Raw genomic sequence first — 27,256 nt, 5'->3', positions numbered from 1 at the left:
AAAACTTTGCAAGCATCACTCTCAAACACTCGGGTAACTTTTTGACAGGCTTCGGGTCTCGGTGGGAGGGGGGGAGGGGAAGTCGTCAGTCAGCAAATGATTAGATCGCAGTTGACTGTTTCCACCCGCGCCATTTTGCTGATTTCGTGGGCAATTTGACAAGTGGTGTTATACACACGGCGGCCCGGCAGTGCAGTGGTTAGCACGCCGGCTTCACAGTGCAGAGGTACCGGGTTCGATTCCAGCTCCGGCCTTCCTGTGTGGAGTTTGCATGTTCTCCCCGGGCCTGCGTGGGTTTTCTCCGGGTACTCCGGTTTCCTCCCACGTTCCAAAAACATGCGTGGCAGGCTGATTGAACACTCTAAATTGTCCCTAGGTGTGAGTGTGAGCGTGGATGGTTGTTCGTCTATGTGTGCCCTGCGATTGGCTGGCAACCGATTCAGGGTGTCCCCCGCCTACTGCCCGGAGACGGCTGGGATAGGCTCCACACCGCCCGGGACCCTAGTGAGGATCAAGCGGCTCGGAAGATGAATGAATGTTATACACACAGACCACTCTGGTGTAGTGCCACCTTGTGCCACGACAATCCAGGCAGCACGCCGTGAACGTCATCGGTAGTGTTTGCGTGCGTTTAAGTCCGGTGAGCGGCCCACCGCATTTGTACGATTCGCCATTCGTGAATTTACATCTTCACGGATTTGTTTGATTGTACCCTCTCAGCCGTTATTTGCTACAAATGTCGTCGTTCTGCCCTTTTTGTGCTCAGGCCTAAGCAAAATAGTAATTACTTTCGAGCCAATCCGAGTGAGGTTGCTCGGTTTTACTCGTTGATTGTGTATGTTATGTGTTTTTTTTTCTCTACCGTTGAGATTTCCCGTTTTGTTGGCTGTCTTTGAAAGCACCACGAACACACCCTGAGCTGAGTCAAAAGTGAAAGTAAAGTTGAACTATTTCCGGCTCTTTCCCAAAGCAGCGCCTGATATCATCTTCCTTTTCTTCGATGCGCGTCTTCCCGCACGTTTATTATGCCGTGTAAAAAAAAACAAATGACAAGTTGAATGACATTTCCCCGCTGGTGTCAATCAATTAATCGTGATCATTTCCCGTTCGCCCATTTTGTCACCTGTCAGTTTGCGCCAGGCGCGGAGGTGGCCGGAAAAGAACCGGATAAACCGGATTAAATGCAGCCATTCCCGAACAGCAGTACGACGTGGGACTAAAACAAAACTAAATCATCTTTTTTTTTTAATGTTTTTAAAATTAATTCCCGCTGGTCATGATTGTGAACTGGCTTGCATTTGTTGTGATTGTTCAAACAGACAGCGTGATGCCTGGTAAGTCCACTTGCTTGACAAGTTTATCTTCATGTCTTTCCACGACCTTGTGTTTGGGCTTCACTCATTTTATTTAATTAAGGAAGCCATTATTCGTCTTTGTGGTCAGATACCAATTGACAAAATGGTGTTTATGTTTTGTCATCTTTTTGTCTTCAGTGTAACTGGGCTTGAAAGCTTTTGCATGGCGTATTGGTTTCTGGGGAACGTGGGACACAAGACCAGTCGGTCCTGTTTTGTTGTCGGGTTGACGGTCCGTCGCGTGTCCATCAATGGACAGTGAATTTTGGTTTGGGCCGAAGGGCATTCCAATAAATTTAAGCCACAGGTTCATTCTTTGTTTTCTTTCAGCAATCCACTCACTGGAGAATTTCGTCACGGTTTCAACTGGAATTGCCAACTTACCAAACCACGTGGGTGTCGTTCATGTCGACAACGTTGACGTGATGTACTACGACAGCGAGAGCAGGATACTGGAGCCCAGAAATGACTGGATGAGAGAAGCCACAGCAGACGATGCAGACTTTTGGGAAAGGGAGAGAAAAGTCGCCATGATTGTTGAGGATTTGAGCAGGTCTTCGCTGGAAACCGTGAGAGAGGCTTTCAACCAATCTGAAGGTCCGCTTTACTTTTCGTAGCCTTTTTCGGCGCTGATCAGATTTCCGATTGCCTTCCGACGCTTTTGTCATCCTTTCAGGAGTCCACTTTGGGCAGGCGACGTTTGGCTGCAAATGGGATGACCAGACCGATGCTGTCGATGCTTGGGAAAAGATGAAATATGAAGATGAGCACGTCCTGTTGTTGGACATGAATACATTTGCGTGGTCCATAGAGGGCCCGCAGGCTCTTGCCATCAAACACAAGTTTGACTTCAACGAGAATCAAAGGGAGCTGCGGCAGCATTACTACACCAAGGCTTGTCCTTCTTTTTTGAAGAAGCTGGTGTACTATGGGCGGAGCATCCTCATGAGAACAGGTAATGATCACATGATGACGCTATTTTGCCGCTTGGTCCTCCGACCTCCATCCGTGACCTGGGTACCCTTCTGAACAACATCCATTGTCTCCGTTTTATCTCATGTCATGTCACTTTCTGTGCAGAGCTTCCCAAGGTGTCTCTTCTTCAGAAGACGCCGTCCTCTCCGGTCACCTGCCACGCGACAGGTTTCTACCCGGACGTGGCCGACCTTTTCTGGAGGAAAGACGGTGAGCAGCTCCACGAGGACGTGGATCATGGCCAAATTCTGCCCAACCACGACGGGACCTTCCAGATGATGGTCAATCTGAAAGTGAAGGTGACGGATGAGGTGGAGGGCCAGTACGAGTGCGTGTTTCAGCTGGCTGGTATCAAGGGCGAAATTGTCGTCAAGCTGGAGAGAGGAAACATCCTGAGCAACGCACGCATTGAAGGTGAGGAACGTGTGTTCGGAGGAGCTCGGAGAGGTTACGGTGGGGCCAGGCCAGTTCGAGATTTTTGGCCTGCAGATGTGCTGCAGAGTGAGGGTTTCCTCTTCCTCACGTGTTGTTTTTCATCCTCTTTTGCTGCAGAAGAAGAAAAGAAGAGGAGGACTGTTGCCATCGCCGCCCCGTTGGCGGTCCTCGCTCTGGTGCTCGTCCTCGTGGCCATCGTGGTCATCAAGTGTCATCCACGCAAAGCGGGTGAGCGACACGAGCCGTTTACAAAGACAGCAGTTTTCGCTCTCTGCCATCCGATCTCACCTTGTCCTTCCTTGCAGACGATTACGCACCAGCGAGTAAGTCCAATCTTTTCTTCATTTGAATTTGTAACTTTTTTTTTTTCGAACGAATTGACCCGTGTTGTCGTCATCAAGTCAGCCCGTGAATGGCTTCATGTGGCACATGTCGCTTCACCAGTGCAACTTTGTGCTTTTCAAGGTGCCCAAGTGCCGAGCTCGCCGGAAAGGTCAAAAGCGGTTCGAGACACAGCGGCGGGAGCAACACCGTGACAACGTTCCATAGACACGATAAAGAACTTATGCGTCTGGGTTTTGTCATCATGTCCGTCTGCACATGTTGCTCCAAGATCTGCTCCAAGAGCCACTGCAGCTATCCATGCTAATCGTTGGCCCACAACGGTGATTTGCATTATTCGTTAGCCTTCAGCTAGCGGTGTCGTTCTTAAAGAAAAGTTGTATGTTTTATTTTAAACACACAAAATGCAATTCTCTTTGTTTTTTTTTTTTTTTTTGTCGAGTTTGACGGTAAACCATGAGTGTCATTAACCAGCCTGAATTGTCTTATTTTGCGGGGGGGGGGGGGGGTGTTAGAGGATAGACAAACGCAATGTGATCATGTTTCAAAAGTTTCATTTTGTTCCATGCTTGATTGACCTCGAACGCGTGTGTTCACACATCTTGCACACAAATGGAGCACAGAGAATCGGGGGTCAATTGGAGCTAAAGGGACCCACAAGCACATGTTAACTGACAACTGGTTGGCAAACTACGGCCCGCGGGCCGGATCCGGCCCGTTGGTCTTTTTAATCTGGCCCGTTGAAGATTGGTGCCCAATTAAGGTTTGATTGCATTCATTTCGTTTGGACTTGTAATGACAGGTATTTCAACACCAGGTGGCGCAGTTACTTCAGGTTGCAGAGCACAGGGAGGGGGGGGGGGGAGACGAAGAAAGGGGGAGAGAGTAATGACCATGGAAGGGAATGTGATATGTATCTGATTAAACGAAGCGGGTAACAAAGTACGAAACATTCAGGAGACGCCTGGAGTCGGAAAGACTCAAATCTACGAGACTTTGAAAAACAAGGAAGCGATTCTTACTCAGTCCGATTTCTGGCAATTTCCATGCTCAGAGTGAATTGCTTGTGGCTCGAGCAAATGAACATTTCCTCGAATGGTTTGATTGTTATCATGTTAAAAACTTTCCGCAAACCGGACCGCTGATAAGAGTCGCAGGAGCAGTCAAATGTGTAGAGCGTGAACAACAAGGGGCTCAGTACACATCCTTGAGGAGAACCGGTGCTGTGTGTGATGATGGAGGAGAATGTTACATTATCACTAGCATACAAAGACATTGTGCTGTCTTCTTTATTTTTCTATTTCTAACTTTTGGCCCGGCCCTCCACAATATTTTCTGCTTCTCATTTGCCCCCCCCCCCCCCACCCCCCCAGGAAAATAATTGCCGACCCGTGCGTTTAAAATGTCGATGTTTCTCTTGGTTTATGGATGTGGGTGCTGGTACTCGGGGAATGGTTTGGTCTTCAGGGGTGGTCTGAGGGGCGACCCATCGGGGCCGTCCAGGGGCGTGGTATGTAATTGAAGATGGGAGTGTTTTTCGGATATATTACTTGTAATTTGCATACACAAGAAAAAGTCGGCAGAGGCTATCTTTGGGGCGTTTTGCATTCAGGAGACACGCTTGGCTGTGTTGCTCATTGTTCAGATGCCCCCCCCCCCCCCCCCCCCCCGATCGGAAGCAGATATTCTAAAGCAGATGGGCGACAGCGAATTTCTCGGCTGTTTTTGCCCAGGCCACCAAATATATGCGCAGCGTGATGCCAGTTTCATCATTTCTAGAATTCGCCATGAAAAAAAAGTGCGGGGGGAGGGGGGGGTGAGTGAGAACTTTCATTGCTTTGTTACAATAATGTCAGAGCTACGTGCGCAATTCTTGCTGATGCATGAAGTGATCATGGCCATTTAGTTCTTTTGGTGGCTAGAATTGTCAATCGTGCAGCACGAGGTCGGTTGCTTTGGTCACCCGATAGCAGCGCTTTACGGCATGTCAAACTGCTGTCGTAAAGTTCAATGCATATAATGTCCTTATGTGGCATCTCCCCCTTTTTTCTGTTGTTTTGTTTTGTTCATAACATTTCGGAACAACACAAAATTGCTTTCCTTAGTGCAAAAATATCTTAACTTGTTGAATATTCAAACAGCAACACAATCAGCTAGTGATTGTGCTGTGGTTACGGCACCCCAGCGACACTCGTGAGGATGAAGCCGATCGGAAAATGGATGGATGGATCTTAGATGAAATCACCCACGTTTTTCGATGACACACAAAGACTGTTCACTTTGTCACAGGTAACACAAAGATTAGTTTTTTTTTCTTTTGTTTTGTTTTCTCAGCAGCTCATAAACCTCCAATATGGTGACTGTTTAACAGGAGAGGAAAGGTTAAAAAAAAAAACGTCAACATGGTTGTGGTGGCTTCAAAAACTGCTTTACATCACGTGAAAGTGTCATCATCTACGTGGGTTAGTTGCAATGGCGGGCCTGGAATTTGGTGCCTTGCCCACCTTTTTTTTTTTTTCGCTGGACGTATGAGATTTCCCGTTTTGTTGGCAGTCCTTGAAAGCACCTTGTGGTGAGTCAAAAGTGAAAGAAACTCTCTTTCCCAAAGTAGCATCTGATATCCTCTTCCTTTTTTTCGATGCCCGTCTTCCCGAACGTTTATTATGGCGTGTAAAAAAAAACGATACATTGAATGACATTTCTCCGCTGGTGTCAATCAATTAATCGTGTTCATTTGTCACGTCAATTTGTGCCAGGGGCGGAGCTATGGGTGCCCGGAAAAGAACTGGACAAACCTGATTAAGCGTGGCCATTCACAAACAGCAGCACTACGTGGGACTAAAACAAAACTAAATTAGCTTTTTTTAAAAAAAATTTTTATGTTTATTCCCGCTGGTCATGATTGTGAACTGGCTTGCGTTTGTTGTGATTGTTCAAACAGACATCGTGATGCCTGGTAAGTCCACTTGTTTGCCAAGTTCATCTGCGATGTCTTTCCACGATGCTACCTTGTGTTTGGGCTTCACTCATTTTATTTAATTAAGGAAGCCATTATTCGTCTTTGTGGTCAGATACCAATTGACATAATGGTGTTTATGTTTTGTCATATTATTGTCTTCAGTGTAAGTTTGCTTGAAAGCTTTTACATGGCGTATTGGTTTCTGGGGAACGTGGGACACAAGACCAGTCGGTCCTGTTTTGTTGTCGGGTTGACGGTCCGTCGCGTGTTCATCAGTGGACAGTGAATTTTGGTTTGGGCCAGCGGGCATTCCAATAAATTTAAGCCACAGGTTCCCCTTTACCTCTCGAATTTTCTTCAACATTTTGATGAGGTGTGGATGGAAGTGGAGCAAAAACAAAAACCAAAAAGACCTGTGTGGCGAACAGATTTTTAGATCACGAGTGACATTCGACATTCGACATTCCACATCTCTCAATGTGGAATGTCGATAGTTTCACTTTGAAATGACAGCACTTGCTGACGTTGGTGTCACTCGAAATCTCTCTCATAGTCTTACAACACTTATATATATATATATACAGCAAGCTTCATTCCTGTCATTCCGAGCCTCACACTTCCAAGGTATGAAAACAAATTATCTTTTTTTTCTAAACTTCATATTTTCCAATTTAATTACACACAAACAGAAAAAAAGGTATCAGGTTACGCTACGCAGTGGCACAAGAACTCATCGGAATATTTCGTCGCTATTTAAAGATCCACATAAAGCCCGTGAAAACCAAAGTAAACCAAATAAACAAAACATGCTGCAAGGCGATGCAAAATGCTCGGCTGACGACAAAGGTCGCATGTCAACAAACGGGCAACTTCTCCACACGTTGAAGAAATGGTGTCCGTGTTTCATTGTGAAATGAACGTTCGGGCAAGCTCTCTCGCTGGCCACATTTTAAAACTCAGTTTTTAATCTTTAGCTTTCGACTCAGCGGGAGACGAGATGTTTAGTTTGACTGTTTTTGTGCTCTGTACTGTTCTTTGTTGTGAACGTATTGTTTGTTGTATGAATTCTTTTTCCTCCACGTACAGCACTTTGCATCTAGCGGTGGTTGTTTTCAAGAAATGCAGTCGATTTAAGTTTCAATTTGAACGTCAAGATGGCCGCCATGGTGATCGGAAGCACCAAGTGCTCAAGTCGCGACTTTAAAGATGCGTGTAAAGTTTGGACTTGATGCTCCACTTGAGTTGTTGTGTGTGGCAAGTTGTTGGCATCTCATTTTTGCGACATTTGCGTCTTTGAAACAAGTATTTTTGTGACGATGGCGCATCTGCCGGAAACTGACGCCTCTGGAGAAAATGACTCTGCAAGCTCTATGTAGCGGCGCGCCATTTGAGGCATTCAACTTTATATTGATCCCGTCCAGACCAGTTTGGCTGCTCTCATGGAGCGTTGGAGAATAGTCAGCTCAAAAGAAGATCCTCGACAAAGTCGATCAAGCATCGTGAATTTGAGAGTGGCATGAACCCAACGATGGCGAGCGTTTTTGAAATCCAGATAGATGTGTGAATATCATGTTGATGTTTTCTTTCTTTGTTTTCTTTCAGCAATCCACTCACTGGAGTATTTCGTCACAGTTTCAACTGGAATTGCCAACTTACCAGACCATGTGGATGTCGTTCATGTCGACAACGTTGCCGTGATGTACTATGACAGCAAGAGCAGGATACTGGAGCCCAGAACTGACTGGATGAGAAAAGCCAAAGCAGACGATACAAACTTTTGGGAAAGGCAGAGAAACGTCGCCATGGTTTTTGAGGGTTTCTTCAGATCTTTGCTGGAAACCGCGAGAAGGGCTTTCAACCAATCTGAAGGTCCGCTTTACTTTTCGTAGCCTTTTTCGGCGCTCATCAGATTTCCGATTGCCTTCCGACGCTTTTGTCATCCTTTCAGGTGTCCACTTTGGGCAGGCGACGTTTGGCTGCAAATGGGATGACCAGACCGATGCTGTCGATGCTTGGGAAAAGATGAAATATGAAGATGAGCACGTGCTGTTGTTGGACATGAATACATTCGCGTGGTCCATAGAGGGCCCGCAGGCTCTTGCCATCAAACACAAGTTTGACTTGAACGAGATTGAAAGAGACCTCCGGCAGTATTACTACTCGGAGCTTTGTCCTTCTTTTTTGAAGAAGCTGGTGTACTACGGGCGGAGCATCCTCATGAGAACAGGTAATGATCACGTGATGATCACATGATGACGCTATTTTGCCGCTTTGTCCTCCGACCTCCATCCGTGACCTGGGTACCCTTCTGAACAAAATCCATTGTCTCCGTTTTATCTCATGTCATGTCACTTTCTGTGCAGAGCTTCCCAAGGTGTCTCTTCTTCAGAAGACGCCGAACTCTCCGGTCACCTGCCACGCGACAGGTTTCTACCCGGACGTGGCCGACCTTTTCTGGAGGAAAGATGGTGAGCAGCTCTACGAGGATGTGGACTTGAGCCAGACTCTGCCCAACCACGACGGAACCTTCCAGATGATGGTCAATCTGAAAGTGAATGTGACGGATGAGGTGGAGGGCCAGTACGAGTGCGTGTTTCAGCTGGCTGGTATCAAGGGCGAAATTGTCATCAAGCTGGAGAGAGGAAACATCCTGAGCAACGCACGCATTGAAGGTGAGGAACGTGTGTTCGGAGGAGCTCGGAGAGGTTAAGGTGGGGCCAGGCCAGTTCGAGATTTGAAAACAAATAACAGGATCTTAAATGGAACGCTCAAATGTGTCGGTGGCCAGTGAAGGGATACCAGAGTAGGAGTTCTGTGTTCCCTCTTATGAGTAGCGGTCAGGAGATGAACAGCAGCATTCTGGACCAACTGGAGGGGCTTCATGGAGGATTGGCTGACTCCAAAGTCAAGTGCATGACACTAATCCAGCCGATATATGTTGAAGGCAAAAATGAGAAAGGAGAGCCTGGACCTTAGCCAGCTGCCGAAGATGAAAGAAGCCAGATTGGACAACGGCACCGATTTGCCGGTCCACTTTCCAATCACTGTCCAGTTTAAGACCCAAGTTGGAGACTGGCGCCTTTAGATAAGGAGCCTGGGGACCCAAGGTGTTCCCCGACGAGTTGTGAGACTCCACTGGTGTCTGTCCCTCCTCCAGGGAGCAGACCGGTTAGGCATGCTGAACTGAATGACCTCAGCCAGTTGCTCTCAAAGTCCCTCTGGGATGATCAAGCTCCTCCCCCCTATCTCGGAGGCGACTCAGACATCCTGCCCAAGAATTATTTTGGATTCTTGTACAGTGCTACCTTATAAATGTGTATATAAGTAACTCAATGAAATCAACATAGAGCCAGCTCAGGTTGCTTGGAAATTGTGAAATGAATAGAAAAACAAAAAAGGAAAAAAAAAAAACTTGCGATTCATGTACCCTGGTTCCTGTTCATCACGGTCACTGCTGTCCATTTTTTATGATCCCAATATCTCCGTCAAAGATATTGATATAGTATTTGTACTTGACTTCCTGCCGACGCTCATGTGAAGCACAAGTCTCAGATCCATTCCATTTTCCGAACCGCTTGATCCTCACTAGGGTCGCGGGGGGGGGGGGGGGGGGGTGCTGGAGCCTATCCCAGCTGTCTTCGGGCAGTAGGCGGAGGACACCCTGAATCAGTTGCCAGCCAATCGCAGGGCACACAGAGACGAACAACCATCCGCACTCACACTCACACCTAGGGACAATTTAGAGTGTTCAATCAGCCTGCCATGCATGTTTTTGGAATGTGGGAGGAAACCGCAGCACCCGGAGAAAACCCACGCAGGCCCGGGGAGAACATGCAAACTCCACACAGGGAGGCCGGAGCTGGAATCGAACCCGGTACTTCTGCACTGTGAAGCCGACGTGAAGCCACTGGACTACAGGGCCACCCCAAGTCTCAGATGTTCAATGCAATTGATGCGCATCTCAAACGCCAATCACACTTGATAGAATGGATGCAAAGTGGGGGTTTCCTCTTCCTCACGTGCTGTTTTTCATTTTCTTTTGCAGAAACCCGAAATGCTTGGATTGGTTTCCTCGTCTTATGTTTTATGTTATGTGTTGTGTTTATTATTTTACTTTATGTTAACTGTTTTGTAAAGCGCTTTGTTACAGCTGCCGCTGTTGTGAAAGCGCTATTAGCATGTATTGTATTGTGTTGTATTGTCTACGGGGCGATGAAGTGCTTTGTGGTAATGTTGATGTCTTTCTGTGTCCGCGGGCTGCATCGTCACAAAAGATGACAAATTTCATTGTAATTTGTAACATTTTTTGAACGAATTGACCCGTGTTGTCCTCATTAAGTCGGCCCGTGAATGGCTTCATGTGGCACATGTCGCTTCACGAGTGCAACTTTGTGCTTTTCAACGTCCCGGTACAGGACACAGCGGCCGGCGCAACACCGTGGTAATGTGTCATGGAGGCAATCAAGAATATGAGCAACTCTTAATGCTAATCGTCAGCCCACAACGGCGCTTTCTATTATTTGTTTGCCTTAAGCTGTCCGTGCCTTCCTTTAAATAAAAGTTGTTTGTCTATTTTAAACACACAAAATGCAATTCTCTTTGTTTTTTTTTGTTTTTTGTCGAGTTTGACGGTAAACCATGAATGTCATTAACCAGCCTGAATTGTCTTATTTTGCGGGGGGGGGGGGGGTGTTAGAGGATAGACAAACGCAATGTGATCATGTTTCAAAAGTTTCATTTTGTTCCATGCTTGATTGACCTCGAACGCGTGTGTTCACACATCTTGCACACAAATGGAGCACAGAGAATCGGGGGTCAATTGGAGCTAAAGGGACCCACAAGCGCATGTTAACTGACAACTCGTTGGCAAACTACGGCCCGCGGGCCGGATCCGGCCCGTTGGTCTTTTTAATCTGGCCCGTTGAAGATTGGTGCCCAATTAAGGTTTGATTGCATTCATTTCGTTTGGACTTGTAATGACAGGTATTTCAACACCAGGTGGCGTAGTTACTTCAGGTTGCAGAGCACAGGGAGGGGGGGGGGGGGAGACGAAGAAAGGGGGAGAGAGTAATGACCATGGAAGGGAATGTGATATGTATCTGATTAAACGAAGCGGGTAACAAAGTACGAAACATTCAGGAGACGCCTGGAGTCGGAAAGACTCAAATCTACGAGACTTTGAAAAACAAGGAAGCGATTCTTACTCAGTCCGATTTCTGGCAATTTCCATGCTCAGAGTGAATTGCTTGTGGCTCGAGCAAATGAACATTTCCTCGAATGGTTTGATTGTTATCATGTTAAAAATTTTCCGCAAACTGGACCGCTGATAAGAGTCGCAGGAGCAGTCAAATGTGTAGAGCGTGAACAACAAGGGGCTCAGTACACATCCTTGAGGAGAACCGGTGCTGTGTATGATGATGGAGGAGAATGTTGCATTATCACTAGCATACAAAGACGTTGTGCTGTCTTCTTTATTTTTCTATTTCTAACTTTTGGCCCGGCCCTCCACAATATTTTCTGCTTCTCATTTGCCCCCCCCCCCCACCCCCCCAGGAAAATAATTGCCGACCCGTGCGTTTAAAATGTCGATGTTTCTCTTGGTTTATGGATGTGGGTGCTGGTACTCGGGGAATGGTTTGGTCTTCAGGGGCGGTCTGAGGGGCGACCCATCGGGGCCGTCCAGGGGCGTGGTATGTAAATGAAGATGGGAGTGTTTTTCGGATATATTACTTGTAATTTGCATACACAATCAAGAAAAAGTCGGCAGAGGCTATCTTTGGGGCGTTTTGCATTCAGGAGACACGCTTGGCTGTGTTGCTCATTGTTCAGATGCCCCCCCCCCCCACCCCCCCGATCGGAAGCAGATATTCTAAAGCAGATGGGCGACAGCGAATTTCTCGGCTGTTTTTGCCCAGGCCACCAAATATATGCGCAGCATGATGCCAGTTTCATCATTTCTAGAATTCGCCATGAAAAAAAAAGTGCGGGGGGGGGGGGGGGTGAGTGAGAACTTTCATTGCTTTGTTACAATAATGTCAGAGCTACGTGCGCAATTCTTGCTGATGCATGAAGTGATCTTGGCGATTTAGTTCTTTTGGTGGCTAGAATTGTCAATCGTGCAGCACGAGGTCGGTTGCTATGGTCACCCGATAGCAGCGCTTTACGGCATGTCAAACTGCTGTCGTAAAGTTCAATGCATGTAATGTCGTCCTTATGTGGCATCTCCCCCTTTTTTCTGTTGTTTTGTTTTGTTCATAACATTTCAGAACAACACAAAATTGCTTTCCTTAGTGCAAAAATATCTTAACTTGTTGAATATTCAAACAGCAACACAATCAGCTAGTGATTGTGCTGTGGTTACGGCACCCCAGCGACACTCGTGAGGATGAAGCCGATCGGAAAATGGATGGATGGATCTTGGATGAAATCACCCACGTTTTTCGATGACACACAAAGACTGTTCACTTTGTCACAGGTAACACAAAGATTAGATTTTTTTTTCTTTTGTTTTGTTTTCTCAGCAGCTCATAAACCTCCAATATGGTGACTGTTTAACAGGAGAGGAAAGGTTAAAAAAAAAACGTCAACATGGTTGTGGTGGCTTCAAAAACTGCTTTTCATCACGTGAAAGTGTCATCATCTACGTGGGTTAGTTGCAATGGCGGGCCTGGAATTTGGTGCCTTGCCCACCTTTTTTTTTTTTTCGCTGGACGTATGAGATTTCCCGTTTTGTTGGCAGTCCTTGAAAGCACCTTGTGGTGAGTCAAAAGTGAAAGAAACTCTCTTTCCCAAAGTAGCATCTGATATCCTCTTCCTTTTTTTCGATGCCCGTCTTCCCGAACGTTTATTATGGCGTGTAAAAAAAAAAACGATACATTGAATGACATTTCCCCGCTGGTGTCAATCAATTAATCGTGTTCATTTGTCACGTCAATTTGTGCCAGGGGCGGAGCTATGGGTGCCCGGAAAAGAACTGGACAAACCTGATTAAGTGTGGCCATTCACAAACAGCAGCACTACGTGGGACTAAAACAAAACTAAATTAGCTTTTTTTTTTAAATGTTTTTAAATTAATTCCCGCTGGTCATGATTGTGAACTGGCTTGCGTTTGTTGTGATTGTTCAAACAGACATCGTGATGCCTGGTAAGTCCACTTGTTTGCCAAGTTCATCTGCGATGTCTTTCCACGATGCTACCTTGTGTTTGGGCTTCAGTCATTTTATTTAATTAAGGAAGCCATTATTCGTCTTTGTGGTCAGATACCAATTGACATAATGGTGTTTATGTTTTGTCATCTTATTGTCTTCAGTGTAACTGTGCTTGAAAGCTTTTACATGGCGTATTGGTTTCTGGGGAACGTGGGACACAAGACCAGTCGGTCCTGTTTTGTTGTCGGGTTGACGGTCCGTCGCGTGTTCATCAGTGGACAGTGAATTTTGGTTTGCGCCAGCAGGCATTCCAATAAATTTAAGCCACAGGTTCCCCTTTACCTCTCGAATTTTCTTCAACATTTTGATGAGGTGTGGATGGAAGTGGAGCAAAAACAAAAACCAAAAAGACCTGTGTGGCGAACAGATTTTTAGATCACGAGTGACATCTCTCAATGTGGAATGTCGACAGTTTCACTTTGAAATGACAGCACTTGCTGACTTTGGCGTCACTCGAAATCTCTCTCATAGTCTTACAACACTTATATATATATTAGAGCTGCCAGTTTAGCGCGTTTTTATTGGCATTAATTTAAATGAATTTTAACGGGATTAAATTTTTTCTCGCGATTAACGTGGCACACGTCACAAGCGGATGTACGCTGCTCTATAAATACACCAGAAACAAAACAACAAGCGCGCTGCAGAAGTCCACGCCCATGTCCGTTTTGCCAGCCACGGCAGCGCGAGACACCGAAAACAGATACTTAAAGAGTTTATGAATGGAAAGTTTACTTTTAAAAAGTTGCCATATTGCTCCACTGACAAGACCAAAGTTATCTGTTCTTCTCTCTCTCTCTCTGTATCATACAGGTATACGATGTATGCCACTGACGCGATTGTTACTTGTTTGGAACTATTTTGTGTGGAAGTTTGTAGTGTTCTGTGTCCATATAAATAGAGCGGGTGGACTTCTCTGTGTTCGTCTCACAGTGGCAGTGCGCTACAGTGGTAGCGACCTAGCGAAAGTCAAATGTCTCCAGTGTTGTCATCGAACCAAGTGTCGTCATTCGAAATGAGGTCTACACAAAACCGTAGAGAGACTTCCGCGCAAGAAGGACCAACACAATCAACATAGCCTGACTGTGTTAGGGGGAGTCAACCCCCCCCCGCCCCCTTTCAGAATGGTTTGCCCCTGCAGCACGGGGGAAGTGCGTATGCTTGTTTGTAAGGCCGACAGTTTCGAACATAGCGGCACATAATGATCACTAGTGTCCGGTGTCTCGTTATTCTTCAACAAACATACAGAAACAGACTGCTGTGTTGAAAGCAAACTTGAGAAAATGAAGTATGCAACTCTAAATACATACAATAGGCCGAGTATTAGTGTACCTTAGATGTGCACTTTATAATGTTATATTATTATTATATTATATTGATCCCGTCCAGACCAGTTTGGCTGCTCTCATGGAGCGTTGGAGAAAAGTCAGCTCAAAAGAAGATCCTCGACAAAGTCGATCAAGCATCGTGAATTTGAGAGTGGCATGAACCCAACGATGGCGAGCGTTTTTGAAATCCAGATAGATGTGTGAATCTCATGTTGATGTTTTCTTTCTTTCTTTGTTTTCTTTCAGCAATCCACTCACTGGAGTATTTCGTCACAGTTTCAACTGGAATTGCCAACTTACCAGACCATGTGGATGTCGTTCATGTCGACAACGTTGCCGTGATGTACTATGACAGCAAGAGCAAGATACTGGAGCCCAGAACTGACTGGATGAGAGAAGCCAAAGCAGACGATGCAAACTTTTGGGAAAGGCAGAGAAACGTCGCCATGGTTTTTGAGGGTTTCTTCAGATCTTTTCTGGAAACCGCGAGAAGGGCTTTCAACCAATCTGAAGGTCTGCTTTACTTTTCGTAGCCTTTTTCGGCGCTCATCAGATTTCCGATTGCCTTCCGACGCTTTTGTCATCCTTTCAGGTGTCCACTTTGGGCAGGCGACGTTTGGCTGCAAATGGGATGACCAGACCGATGCTGTCGATGCTTGGGAAAAGATGAAATATGAAGATGAGCACGTCCTGTTGTTGGACATGAATACATTCGCGTGGTCCATAGAGGGCCCGCAGGCTCTTGCCATCAAACACAAGTTTGACTTGAACGAGATTGAAAGAGACCTCCGGCAGTATTACTACTCGGAGCTTTGTCCTTCTTTTTTGAAGAAGCTGGTGTACTACGGGCGGAGCATCCTCATGAGAACAGGTAATGATCACATGATGATCACATGATGACGCTATTTTGCCGCTTCGTCCTCCGACCTCCATCCGTGACCTGGGTACCCTTCTGAACAAAATCCATTGTCTCCGTTTTATCTCATGTCATGTCACTTTCTGTGCAGAGCTTCCCAAGGTGTCTCTTCTTCAGAAGACGCCGAACTCTCCGGTCACCTGCCACGCGACAGGTTTCTACCCGGACGTGGCCGACCTGTTCTGGAGGAAAGAGGGTGAGCAGCTCCACGAGGACGTGGATCATGGCCAAATTCTGCCCAACCACGACGGGACCTTCCAGATGATGGTCAATCTGAAAGTGAATGTGACGGATGAGGTGGAGGGCCAGTACGAGTGCGTGTTTCAGCTGGCTGGTATCAAGGGCGAAATTGTCATCAAGCTGGAGAGAGGAAACATCCTGAGCAACGCACGCATTGAAGGTGAGGAACGTGTGTTCGGAGGAGCTCGGAGAGGTTAAGGTGGGGCCAGGCCAGTTCGAGATTTGAAAACAAATAACAGGATCTTAAATGGAACGCTCAAATGTGTCGGTGGCCAGCGAAGGGATACCAGAGTAGGAGTTCTGTGTTCCCTCTTATGAGTAGCGGTCAGGAGATGAACAGCAGCATTCTGGACCAACTGGAGGGGCTTCATGGAGGATTGGCTGACTCCAAAGTCAAGTGCATGACACTAATCCAACCGATATATGTTGAAGGCAAAAATGAGAAAGGAGAGCCTGGACCTTAGCCAGCTGCCGAAGATGAAAGAAGCCAGATTGGACAACGGCACCGATTTGCCGGTCCACTTTCCAATCACTGTCCAGTTTAAGACCCAAGTTGGAGACTGGCGCCTTTAGATAAGGAGCCTGGGGACCCAAGGTGTTCCCCGACGAGTTGTGAGACTCCACTGGTGTCTGTCCCTCCTCCAGGGAGCAGACCGGTTAGGCATGCTGAACTGAATGACCTCAGCCAGTTGCTCTCAAAGTCCCTCTGGCATGATCAAGCTCCTCCCCCCTATCTCGGAGGCGACTCAGACATCCTGCCCAAGAATTATTTTGGATTCTTGTACAGTGCTACCTTATAAATGTGTATATAAGTAACTCAATGAAATCAACATAGAGCCAGCTCAGGTTGCTTGGAAATTGTGAAATGAATAGAAAAACAAAAAAGGAAAAAAAAAAAACTATTGCGATTCATGTACCCTGGTTCCTGTTCATCACGGTCACTGCTGTCCATTTTTTATGATCCCAATATCTCCGTCAAAGATATTGATATAGTATTTGTACTTGACTTCCTGCCGACGCTCATGTGAAGCACAAGTCTCAGATCCATTCCATTTTCCGAACCGCTTGATCCTCACTAGGGTCGCGGGGGGTGCTGGAGCCTATCCCAGCTGTCTTCGGGCAGTAGGCGGGGGACACCCTGAATCGGTTGCCAGCCAATCGCAGGGCACACAGAAACGAACAACCATTCACGCCCACACTCACACCTGGGGAGCGTCCAATCAGCCTGCCATGCATGTTTTTGGAATGTGGGAGGAAACCGGAGCACCCGGAGAAAACCCACGCAGGCCCGGGGAGAACATGCAAACTCCACACAGGGAGGCCGGAGCTGGAATCGAACCCGGTACTTCTGCACTGTGAAGCCGACGTGAAGCCACTGGACTACAGGGCCACCCCAAGTCTCAGATGTTCAATGCAATTGATGCGCATCTCAAACGCCAATCACACTTGATAGAATGGATGCAAAGTGGGGGTTTCCTCTTCCTCACGTGCTGTTTTTCATTTTCTTTTGCAGAAACCCGAAATGCTTGGATTGGTTTCCTCGTCTTATGTTTTATGTTATGTGTTGTGTTTATTATTTTACTTTATGTTAACTGTTTTGTAAAGCGCTGTGTTACAGCTGCCGCTGTTGTGAAAGCGCTATATATATTAGCATGTGTTGTATTGTATTGTATTGTCTACGGGGCGATGCAGTGCTTTGTGGTAATGTTGATGTTTTTCTGTGTCCGCGGGGTGCATCGTCTCAAAAGATGACAAATTTCATTGTAATTTGTAACATTTTTTGAACGAATTGACCCGTGTTGTCCTCATTAAGTCGGCCCGTGAATGGCTTCATGTGGCACATGTCGCTTCACGAGTGCAACTTTGTGCTTTTCAACGTCCCGGTACAGGACACAGCGGCCGGCGCAACACCGTGGTAATGTGTCATGGACGCAAACAAGAATATGAGCAACTCTTAATGCTAATCGTCAGCCCACAACGGCGCTTTCTATTATTTGTTTGCCTTAAGCTGTCCGTGCCTTCCTTTAAATAAAAGTTGTTTGTCTATTTTAAACACACAAAATGCAATTCTCTTTGTTTCATGTTTAGTTTGACGGTAAACTATAAGTGGCATGAAACAGCTTAAATTGTCTTTTTTTGGGGTTGGGGTGGGGGGGGGGGTCAGTATTTATGGGACGTTATGCGTTATCTCTCCCTTAGAGATAAGGTGAGAAGCTCGGTCATCCGGGAGGGGCTCAGAGTCGAGCCGCTTCTCCTCCATATCGAGAGGAGCCAGATGAGGTGGCTTGGGCATCTTATTCGGATGCCTCCTGAGCGCCTCCCCGGTGAGGTGTTCCGGTCATGCCCCACCGGGAGGAGACCCCGAGGAAGACCCAGGACACGCTGGAGAGACTATGTCACCCAGCTTGCCTGGGAACGACTCGGGATCCCCCGGGGAGAGCTGGACGAAGTAGCTAGGGAGAGGGAAGTCTGGGCTTCCCTGCTAAAGCTGTTGCCCCCGCGACCCGGCCCCGAATAAGCAGTAGATGATGGATGGATGGATGGATATGCGTGCAGAAGACACACACGCTTGGCTGTGTTGCTCATTGTTCAGATGCCCCCCCCCACCCCCCCGATCGGAAGCAGATATTCTAAAGCAGATGGGCGACAGCAAATTTCTCGGCTGTTTTTGCCTAGGCCACCAAATATATGCGCAGCGTGATGTCAGTTTCATCATTTCTGGAGTTCACCATGGAGTGATGAGAACTTGAATCGCTTTGTTACGATACTGTCAGAGCTACGTGCACAATTCTTGCTGATGCGTGAAGATGATCTTGGCGATTTAGTTCTTTTGGTGGCTAGAATTGTCAATCGTGCAGCACGAGGTCGGTTGCTATGGTCACCCGATAGCAGCGCTTTACGGCATGTCAAACTGCTGTCGTAAAGTTCAATGCATGTAATGTCGTCCTTATGCGGCATCTCCCCCTTTTTTCCTGTTATTTTGTTTTGTTCATAACATTTCAGAACAACACAAAATTGCTTTCCTTAGTGCAAAAATATCTTAACTTGTTGAATGTACAAACAGCAACACAGTCAGCTAGTGATTGTGCTGTGGTGGTTACGGCACCCCAGCGACACTCGTGAGGATGAAGCCGATCGGAAAATGGATGGATGGATCTTGGATGAAATCACCCACGTTTTTCGATGACACACAAAGACTGTTCACTTTGTCACAGGTAACACAAAGATTAGATTTTTTTTTCTTTTGTTTTGTTTTCTCAGCAGCTCATAAACCTCCAATATGGTGACTGTTTAACAGGAGAGGAAAGGTTAAAAAAAAAACGTCAACATGGTTGTGGTGGCTTCAAAAACTGCTTTACATCACGTGAAAGTGTCATCATCTACGTGGGTTAGTTGCAATGGCGGGCCTGGAATTTGGTGCCTTGCCCACCTTTTTTTTTTTTTTTCGCTGGACGTATGAGATTTCCCGTTTTGTTGGCAGTCCTTGAAAGCACCTTGTGGTGAGTCAAAAGTGAAAGAAACTCTCTTTCCCAAAGTAGCATCTGATATCCTCTTCCTTTTTTTCGATGCCCGTCTTCCCGAACGTTTATTATGGCGTGTAAAAAAAAAAAAGATACATTGAATGACATTTCCCCGCTGGTGTCAATCAATTAATCGTGTTCATTTGTCACGTCAATTTGTGCCAGGGGCGGAGCTATGGGTGCCCGGAAAAGAACTGGACAAACCTGATTAAGTGTGGCCATTCACAAACAGCAGCACTACGTGGGACTAAAACAAAACTAAATTAGCTTTTTTTTTACAAATGTTTTTAAATTTATTCCCGCTGGTCATCATTGTGAACTGGCTTGCGTTTGTTGTGATTGTTCAAACAGACATCGTGATGCCTGGTAAGTCCACTTGTTTGCCAAGTTCATCTGCGATGTCTTTCCACGATGCTACCTTGTGTTTGGGCTTCAGTCATTTTATTTAATTAAGGAAGCCATTATTCGTCTTTGTGGTCAGATACCAATTGACATAATGGTGTTTATGTTTTGTCATATTGTCTTCAGTGTAACTGTGCTTGAAAGCTTTTACATGGCGTATTGGTTTCTGGGGAACGTGGGACACAAGACCAGTCGGTCCTGTTTTGTTGTCGGGTTGACGGTCCGTCGCGTGTTCATCAGTGGACAGTGAATTTTGGTTTGGGCCAGCGGGCATTCCAATAAATTTAAGCCACAGGTTCCCCTTTACCTCTCGAATTTTCTTCAACATTTTGATGAGGTGTGGATGGAAGTGGAGCAAAAACAAAAACCAAAAAGACCTGTGTGGCGAACAGATTTTTAGATCACGAGTGACATCTCTCAATGTGGAATGTCGACAGTTTCACTTTGAAATGACAGCACTTGCTGACTTTGGCGTCACTCGAAATCTCTCTCATAGTCTTACAACACTTATATATATATTAGAGCTGCCAGTTTAGCGCGTTTTTATTGGCATTAATTTAAATGAATTTTAACGGGATTAAATTTTTTCTCGCGATTAACGTGGCACACGTCACAAGCGGATGTACGCTGCTCTATAAATACACCAGAAACAAAACAACAAGCGCGCTGCAGAAGTCCACGCCCATGTCCGTTTTGCCAGCCACGGCAGCGCGAGACACCGAAAACAGATACTTAAAGAGTTTATGAATGGAAAGTTTACTTTTAAAAAGTTGCCATATTGCTCCACTGACAAGACCAAAGTTATCTGTTCTTCTCTCTCTCTCTCTGTATCATACAGGTATACGATGTATGCCACTGACGCGATTGTTACTTGTTTGGAACTATTTTGTGTGGAAGGTTGTAGTGTTCTGTGTCCATATAAATAGAGCTGGACTTCTCTGTGTTCGTCTCACAGTGACAGTGCGCTACAGTGGTAGCGACCTCGCGAAAGTAAAATGTCTCCAGTGTTGTCATCGAACCAAGTGTAGTCATTCGAAATGAGGTCTACACAAAACCGTAGAGAGACTTCCGCGCAAGAAGGACCAACACAATCAACATAGCCTGACTGTGTTAGGGGGAGTCAACCCCCCCCCGCCCCCTTTCAGAATGGTTTGCCCCTGCAGCACGGGGGAAGTGCGTATGCTTGTTTGTAAGGCCGACAGTTTCGAACATAGCGGCACATAATGATCACTAGTGTCCGGTGTCTCGTTATTCTTCAACAAACATACAGAAACAGACTGCTGTGTTGAAAGCAAACTTGAGAAAATGAAGTATGCAACTCTAAATACATACAATAGGCCGAGTATTAGTGTACCTTAGATGTGCACTTTATAATGTTATATTATTATTATATTATATTGATCCCGTCCAGACCAGTTTGGCTGCTCTCATGGAGCGTTGGAGAAAAGTCAGCTCAAAAGAAGATCCTCGACAAAGTCGATCAAGCATCGTGAATTTGAGAGTGGCATGAACCCAACGATGGCGAGCGTTTTTGAAATCCAGATAGATGTGTGAATCTCATGTTGATGTTTTCTTTCTTTGTTTTCTTTCAGCAATCCACTCACTGGAGTATTTCGTCACAGTTTCAACTGGAATTGCCAACTTACCAGACCATGTGGATGTCGTTCATGTCGACAACGTTGCCGTGATGTACTATGACAGCAAGAGCAAGATACTGGAGCCCAGAACTGACTGGATGAGAGAAGCCAAAGCAGAGGATGCAAACTTTTGGGAAAGGCAGAGAAACGTCGCCATGGTTTTTGAGGGTTTCTTCAGATCTTTTCTGGAAACCGCGAGAAGGGCTTTCAACCAATCTGAAGGTCCGCTTTACTTTTCGTAGCCTTTTTCGGCGCTGATCAGATTTCCGTTTGCCTTCCGACGCTTTTGTCATCCTTTCAGGTGTCCACTTTGGGCAGGCGACGTTTGGCTGCAAATGGGATGACCAGACCGATGCTGTCGATGCTTGGGAAAAGATGAAATATGAAGATGAGCACGTCCTGTTGTTGGACATGAATACATTCGCGTGGTCCATAGAGGGCCCGCAGGCTCTTGCCATCAAACACAAGTTTGACTTGAACGAGATTGAAAGAGACCTCCGGCAGTATTACTACTCGGAGCTTTGTCCTTCTTTTTTGAAGAAGCTGGTGTACTACGGGCGGAGCATCCTCATGAGAACAGGTAATGATCACGTGATGATCACATGATGACGCTATTTTGCCGCTTTGTCCTCCGACCTCCATCCGTGACCTGGGTACCCTTCTGAACAAAATCCATTGTCTCCGTTTTATCTCATGTCATGTCACTTTCTGTGCAGAGCTTCCCAAGGTGTCTCTTCTTCAGAAGACGCCGAACTCTCCGGTCACCTGCCACGCGACAGGTTTCTACCCGGACGTGGCCGACCTGTTCTGGAGGAAAGAGGGTGAGCAGCTCCACGAGGACGTGGATCATGGCCAAATTCTGCCCAACCACGACGGGACCTTCCAGATGATGGTCAATCTGAAAGTGAATGTGACGGATGAGGTGGAGGGCCAGTACGAGTGCGTGTTTCAGCTGGCTGGTATCAAGGGCGAAATTGTCATCAAGCTGGAGAGAGGAAACATCCTGAGCAACGCACGCATTGAAGGTGAGGAACGTGTGTTCGGAGGAGCTCGGAGAGGTTAAGGTGGGGCCAGGCCAGTTCGAGATTTGAAAACAAATAACAGGATCTTAAATGGAACGCTCAAATGTGTCGGTGGCCAGCGAAGGGATACCAGAGTAGGAGTTCTGTGTTCCCTCTTATGAGTAGCGGTCAGGAGATGAACAGCAGCATTCTGGACCAACTGGAGGGGCTTCATGGAGGATTGGCTGACTCCAAAGTCAAGTGCATGACACTAATCCAACCGATATATGTTGAAGGCAAAAATGAGAAAGGAGAGCCTGGACCTTAGCCAGCTGCCGAAGATGAAAGAAGCCAGATTGGACAACGGCACCGATTTGCCGGTCCACTTTCCAATCACTGTCCAGTTTAAGACCCAAGTTGGAGACTGGCGCCTTTAGATAAGGAGCCTGGGGACCCAAGGTGTTCCCCGACGAGTTGTGAGACTCCACTGGTGTCTGTCCCTCCTCCAGGGAGCAGACCGGTTAGGCATGCTGAACTGAATGACCTCAGCCAGTTGCTCTCAAAGTCCCTCTGGCATGATCAAGCTCCTCCCCCCTATCTCGGAGGCGACTCAGACATCCTGCCCAAGAATTATTTTGGATTCTTGTACAGTGCTACCTTATAAATGTGTATATAAGTAACTCAATGAAATCAACATAGAGCCAGCTCAGGTTGCTTGGAAATTGTGAAATGAATAGAAAAACAAAAAAGGAAAAAAAAAAAACTATTGCGATTCATGTACCCTGGTTCCTGTTCATCACGGTCACTGCTGTCCATTTTTTATGATCCCAATATCTCCGTCAAAGATATTGATATAGTATTTGTACTTGACTTCCTGCCGACGCTCATGTGAAGCACAAGTCTCAGATCCATTCCATTTTCCGAACCGCTTGATCCTCACTAGGGTCGCGGGGGGCGGGGGGGGGGGGTGCTGGAGCCTATCCCAGCTGTCTTCGGGCAGTAGGCGGAGGACACCCTGAATCAGTTGCCAGCCAATCGCAGGGCACACAGAGACGAACAACCATCCGCACTCACACTCACACCTAGGGACAATTTAGAGTGTTCAATCAGCCTGCCACGCATGTTTTTGGAATGTGGGAGGAAACCGGAGCACCCGGAGAAAACCCACGCAGGCCCGGGGAGAACATGCAAACTCCACACAGGGAGGCCGGAGCTGGAATCGAACCCGGTACTTCTGCACTGTGAAGCCGACGTGAAGCCACTGGACTACAGGGCCACCCCAAGTCTCAGATGTTCAATGCAATTGATGCGCATCTCAAACGCCAATCACACTTGATAGAATGGATGCAAAGTGGGGGTTTCCTCTTCCTCACGTGCTGTTTTTCATTTTCTTTTGCAGAAACCCGAAATGCTTGGATTGGTTTCCTCGTCTTATGTTTTATGTTATGTGTTGTGTTTGTATTGTATTGTATTGTATTGTATTGTATTATTTTACTTTATGTTAACTGTTTTGTAAAGCGCTTTGTTACAGCTGCCGCTGTTGTGAAAGCGCTATATATATTAGCATGTATTGTATTGTATTGTATTGTCTACGGGGCGATGCAGTGCTTTGTGGTAATGTTTTCATTTTATTTTGCAGAAACCCGAAATGCTCGGATTGGTTTCCTCATCTTATGTTTTATGTTATGTGTTGTGTTTATTATTTTACTTTATGTTAACTGTTTTGTAAAGCGCTTTGTTACAGCTGCCGCTGTTGTGAAAGCGCTATATATATTAGCATGTATTGTATTGTATTGTATTGTCTAGCTCCGGTTTCCTCCCACATTCCAAAAACATGCGTGGCAGGCTGATTGAACACTCTAAATTGTCCCTAGGTGTGAGTGTGAGCGTGGATGGTTGTCCGTCTCTGTGTGCCCTGTGATTGGCTGGCAACCGATTCAGGGTGTCCCCCGCCTACTGCCCGAAGACAGCTGGGATAGGCTCCAGCACCCCCCGCGACCCTAGTGAGGATCAAGCGGTTAGGAAGATTGTCTACTGGGCGATACAGTGCTTTGTGGTAATGTTGATGTTTTTCTGTGTCCGCGGGCTGCATCGTCTCAAAAGATGACAAATTTCATTGTAATTTGTAACATTTTTTGAACGAATTGACCCGTGTTGTCCTCATTAAGTCGGCCCGTGAATGGCTTCATGTGGCACATGTCGCTTCACGAGTGCAACTTTGTGCTTTTCAACGTCCCGGTACAGGACACAGCGGCCGGCGCAACACCGTGGTAATGTGTCATGGAGGCAATCAAGAATATGAGCAACTCTTAATGCTAATCGTCAGCCCACAACGGCGCTTTCTATTATTTGTTTGCCTTAAGCTGTCCGTGCCTTCCTTTAAATAAAAGTTGTTTGTCTATTTTAAACACACAAAATGCAATTCTCTTTGTTTCATGTTTAGTTTGACGGTAAACTATAAGTGGCATGAAACAGCTTAAATTGTCTTTTTTTGGGGTTGGGGTGGGGGGGGGTCAGTATTTATGGGACGTTATGCGTTATCTCTCCCTTAGAGATAAGGTGAGAAGCTCGGTCATCCGGGAGGGGCTCAGAGTCGAGCCGCTTCTCCTCCATATCGAGAGGAGCCAGATGAGGTGGCTTGGGCATCTTATTCGGATGCCTCCTGAGCGCCTCCCCGGTGAGGTGTTCCGGGCATGTCCCACCGGGAGGAGACCCCGAGGAAGACCCAGGACACGCTGGAGAGACTATGTCACCCAGCTTGCCTGGGAACGACTCGGGATCCCCCGGGGAGAGCTGGACGAAGTAGCTGGGGAGAGGGAAGTCTGGGCTTCCCTGCTAAAGCTGTTGCCCCCGCGACCCGGCCCCGAATAAGCAGTAGATGATGGATGGATGGATGGATATGCGTGCAGAAGACACACACGCGTGGCTGTGTTGCTCATTGTTCAGATGCCCCCCCCCCCCCCCCGATCGGAAGCAGATATTCCAAAGCAGATGGGCGACAGCGAATTTCTCGGCTGTTTTTGCCCAGGCCACCAAATATATGCGCAGCGTGATGTCAGTTTCATCATTTCTGGAGTTCACCATGGAGTGATGAGAACTTGAATCGCTTTGTTACGATACTGTCAGAGCTACGTGCACAATTCTTGCTGATGCGTGAAGGTGATCTTGGCGATTTAGTTCTTTTGGTGGCTAGAATTGTCAATCGTGCAGATACAGTATACAGATTGAGCATTTATTCATCCCATGGGGGAAATTAAATCTGGGGTTAAAGGAAAAACAGCAACCCCCCCCCCCACACACACACACAAAGAATAAAACATGTCAAAACAAACGGAGAACTCCATTTAGTTTTCTCATCCTCGCTGCATTTTGGATGTCTAATTTTCCCGTTTCACATCCAGCCGCTTGGAGGCCTGTTGTGCACAGCATCGGTGGTCAACTCAAACGTCTGGGCGTCCAATACAAGCAGCCAATTACGCCAAAAAGGGGCGGCCCGGCCTCCGAAAACATCATAATTGGCTGCAACCGCCGCAAGCCGTCAGCGCCATTGTCACGATCGCCCATTGAGCAATTAGGGAGGAATCGGGCCGTCGAAATGAGTGTCGTGTTGTTGTTGTTGTTGTTGTTTTGTTTATCAGTTTCAAGCTTCAGCCAGCCAACCTGATCAAAGTCTGGCAACATCATTTTCACTCAAAGGTGAGCGTGTTTTTTTTCTGTTCGGGACATGACGTTGCAGTTTGAGCAGCGGTCGCACACAGCTGAGTGACAGTTTGTGTTGCGAAGGCCCATGTCAAGGCAACAAACTCCTCGCATGCATTTTGCGTTGAGACTCTGCAAAAAGCTTTCAAATCCACGACGTCAAATAAATAGGAGGTTGCAAGTTTGTACATGTGGCGGCCCGGCAGTCCAGTGGTTAGCACGTGGGCTTCACAGTGCAGAGGTACCGGGTTCGATTCCAGCTCCGGCCTCCCTGTGTGGAGTTTGCATGTTCTCCCCGTGGGTTTTCTCCGGGTGCTCCGGTTTCCTCCCACATTCCAAAAACATGCGTGGCAGGCTGGTTGAACACTCTAATCAACAATGCCATGAATCAAAAGTCATCCGTGGAAGTCAACAAAACTGTCTCTTCGTGCCCCCATCCTTTTCCTCTGTGCGACACTGCTCACCCCTCCACTTTCTTCTCTCGAGGAGGAAAAAAAAAAACCCTAATTTACTTCAAAGAGATGGCTAACTTAATCAACTCTATTAGTAGCCAATCACGTTGTGTAAAAGTCCCCTCAAAAAAAAAAAAAAAAAAAAGAAAGGAAGAGCTCATTGCTGGTGACAGAGCATATTTAACTTTGGAGTTTTTAAAACGGCTCTCACTGCCTTTGGCTGGCAACCAATTGATTTCTCCGTTTAATCTCTACACAGAGCCATAAGCTGCTTTCCCAAAAAGATTTTGCTTCCCAGCACGCCGCCGCCGCGCGTCTTTGTCTTGGTAATTCTTTGATTCGTCCATTCGACCTGCCCCCCCCCCCCCCCCTTTCGTCCACCTCGGCCCTTTTCTTCGCATTGGCAAAAGTGGACTTTCCTAATGAGCGACCCGTGACTGACCGCTTTCAACCGGGACGTTAGCCGGAGGTGCCAAAAGCCGCGCCGTCCTCTTTTTAGTGCGAACCTTTTCTTTATGTGCGCACAGCGGGAGTGTTGCCATCTATTTACTTTTTAGATGTTCGGAAAAGATGTCGAAACAGCGGGAGAAGTGCACCGTTCTTCTCTAATCATCAAATAAGTTCAAATAAGCGGGAGGACAAAAACTTTTCTTTCTGACTCGAGCTGCGACAAACTTTTGCAATTCTGTCGTTTGTCACCGAAGTTACCCTTCCACACCACCGACGCGACTGGCAAAATGTACAAACTTTTTTTTTCATCTTCCGAGCCGCTAGGGTCGCGGGGGG

General features: G+C 46.7%; 2 protein-coding genes across 5 annotated transcripts in view; both read left to right on the top strand.

Annotated features, from left to right (window-relative positions):
• The first annotated feature begins 944 nt into the window (after positions 1-944).
• On the top strand, positions 945-17,699 carry LOC127599071 (major histocompatibility complex class I-related gene protein-like). 4 transcript variants are annotated; one of them, XM_052062740.1, is made up of 7 exons: positions 950-1,334; positions 1,686-1,952; positions 2,032-2,310; positions 2,436-2,744; positions 2,886-2,993; positions 3,071-3,088; positions 3,231-3,582. In XM_052062740.1, exons 1-7 carry the CDS (start codon positions 1,277-1,279, stop codon positions 3,299-3,301), a joined length of 1,110 nt encoding a protein of 369 aa, XP_051918700.1. In that variant the 5' UTR covers positions 950-1,276; the 3' UTR covers positions 3,302-3,582. The 4 variants fall into 4 exon arrangements, with proteins under 4 accessions (XP_051918697.1, XP_051918698.1, XP_051918700.1 ...); XM_052062739.1 differs by having other exon boundaries at positions 953-1,334; positions 2,883-2,993; XM_052062737.1 differs by lacking the exons at positions 2,886-2,993; positions 3,071-3,088; positions 3,231-3,582 and adding exons at positions 15,816-15,918; positions 17,272-17,699 and having other exon boundaries at positions 945-1,334; positions 2,436-2,641.
• A 1,742-nt stretch (positions 17,700-19,441) lies between these two features.
• The window catches only part of LOC127599097 (major histocompatibility complex class I-related gene protein-like), a 157,543-nt gene continuing 149,728 nt past the window's right edge, over positions 19,442-27,256 (top strand). Inside the window, exons 1-4 of the mRNA XM_052062782.1 lie at positions 19,442-19,645; positions 21,274-21,540; positions 21,620-21,898; positions 22,035-22,343. Coding sequence (XP_051918742.1) covers positions 19,561-19,645; positions 21,274-21,540; positions 21,620-21,898; positions 22,035-22,343 — 940 coding nt within the window. The 5' untranslated portion in view covers positions 19,442-19,560. The remainder of the gene's footprint in view (positions 19,646-21,273; positions 21,541-21,619; positions 21,899-22,034; positions 22,344-27,256) is intronic.

The sequence above is a fragment of the Hippocampus zosterae genome, chromosome 4 (assembly GCF_025434085.1).
Source record: "Hippocampus zosterae strain Florida chromosome 4, ASM2543408v3, whole genome shotgun sequence".
Classification (NCBI taxonomy): domain Eukaryota; kingdom Metazoa; phylum Chordata; class Actinopteri; order Syngnathiformes; family Syngnathidae; genus Hippocampus; species Hippocampus zosterae.
The sequence above is the reverse complement of the archived record's forward strand: the minus strand, read 5'-3'. Positions and strand labels throughout refer to the sequence as shown.

What these genes read in the sequence shown, in the direction of transcription:
- LOC127599071 (XM_052062737.1), top strand. Translation starts at nt 1,277, where the DNA reads ATGATTGTGAACTGGCTTGCATTTGTTGTGATTGTTCAAACAGACAGC. An exon ending in GGCTTTCAACCAATCTGAAG is followed by an intron (nt 1,953 to 2,031) that starts GTCCGCTTTACT and finishes TCATCCTTTCAG; the next exon opens with GAGTCCACTTTGGGCAGGCG. An exon ending in GAGCAACGCACGCATTGAAG is followed by an intron (nt 15,919 to 17,271) that starts GTGAGGAACGTG and finishes TTTCTTTTGCAG; the next exon opens with AAACCCGAAATGCTTGGATT.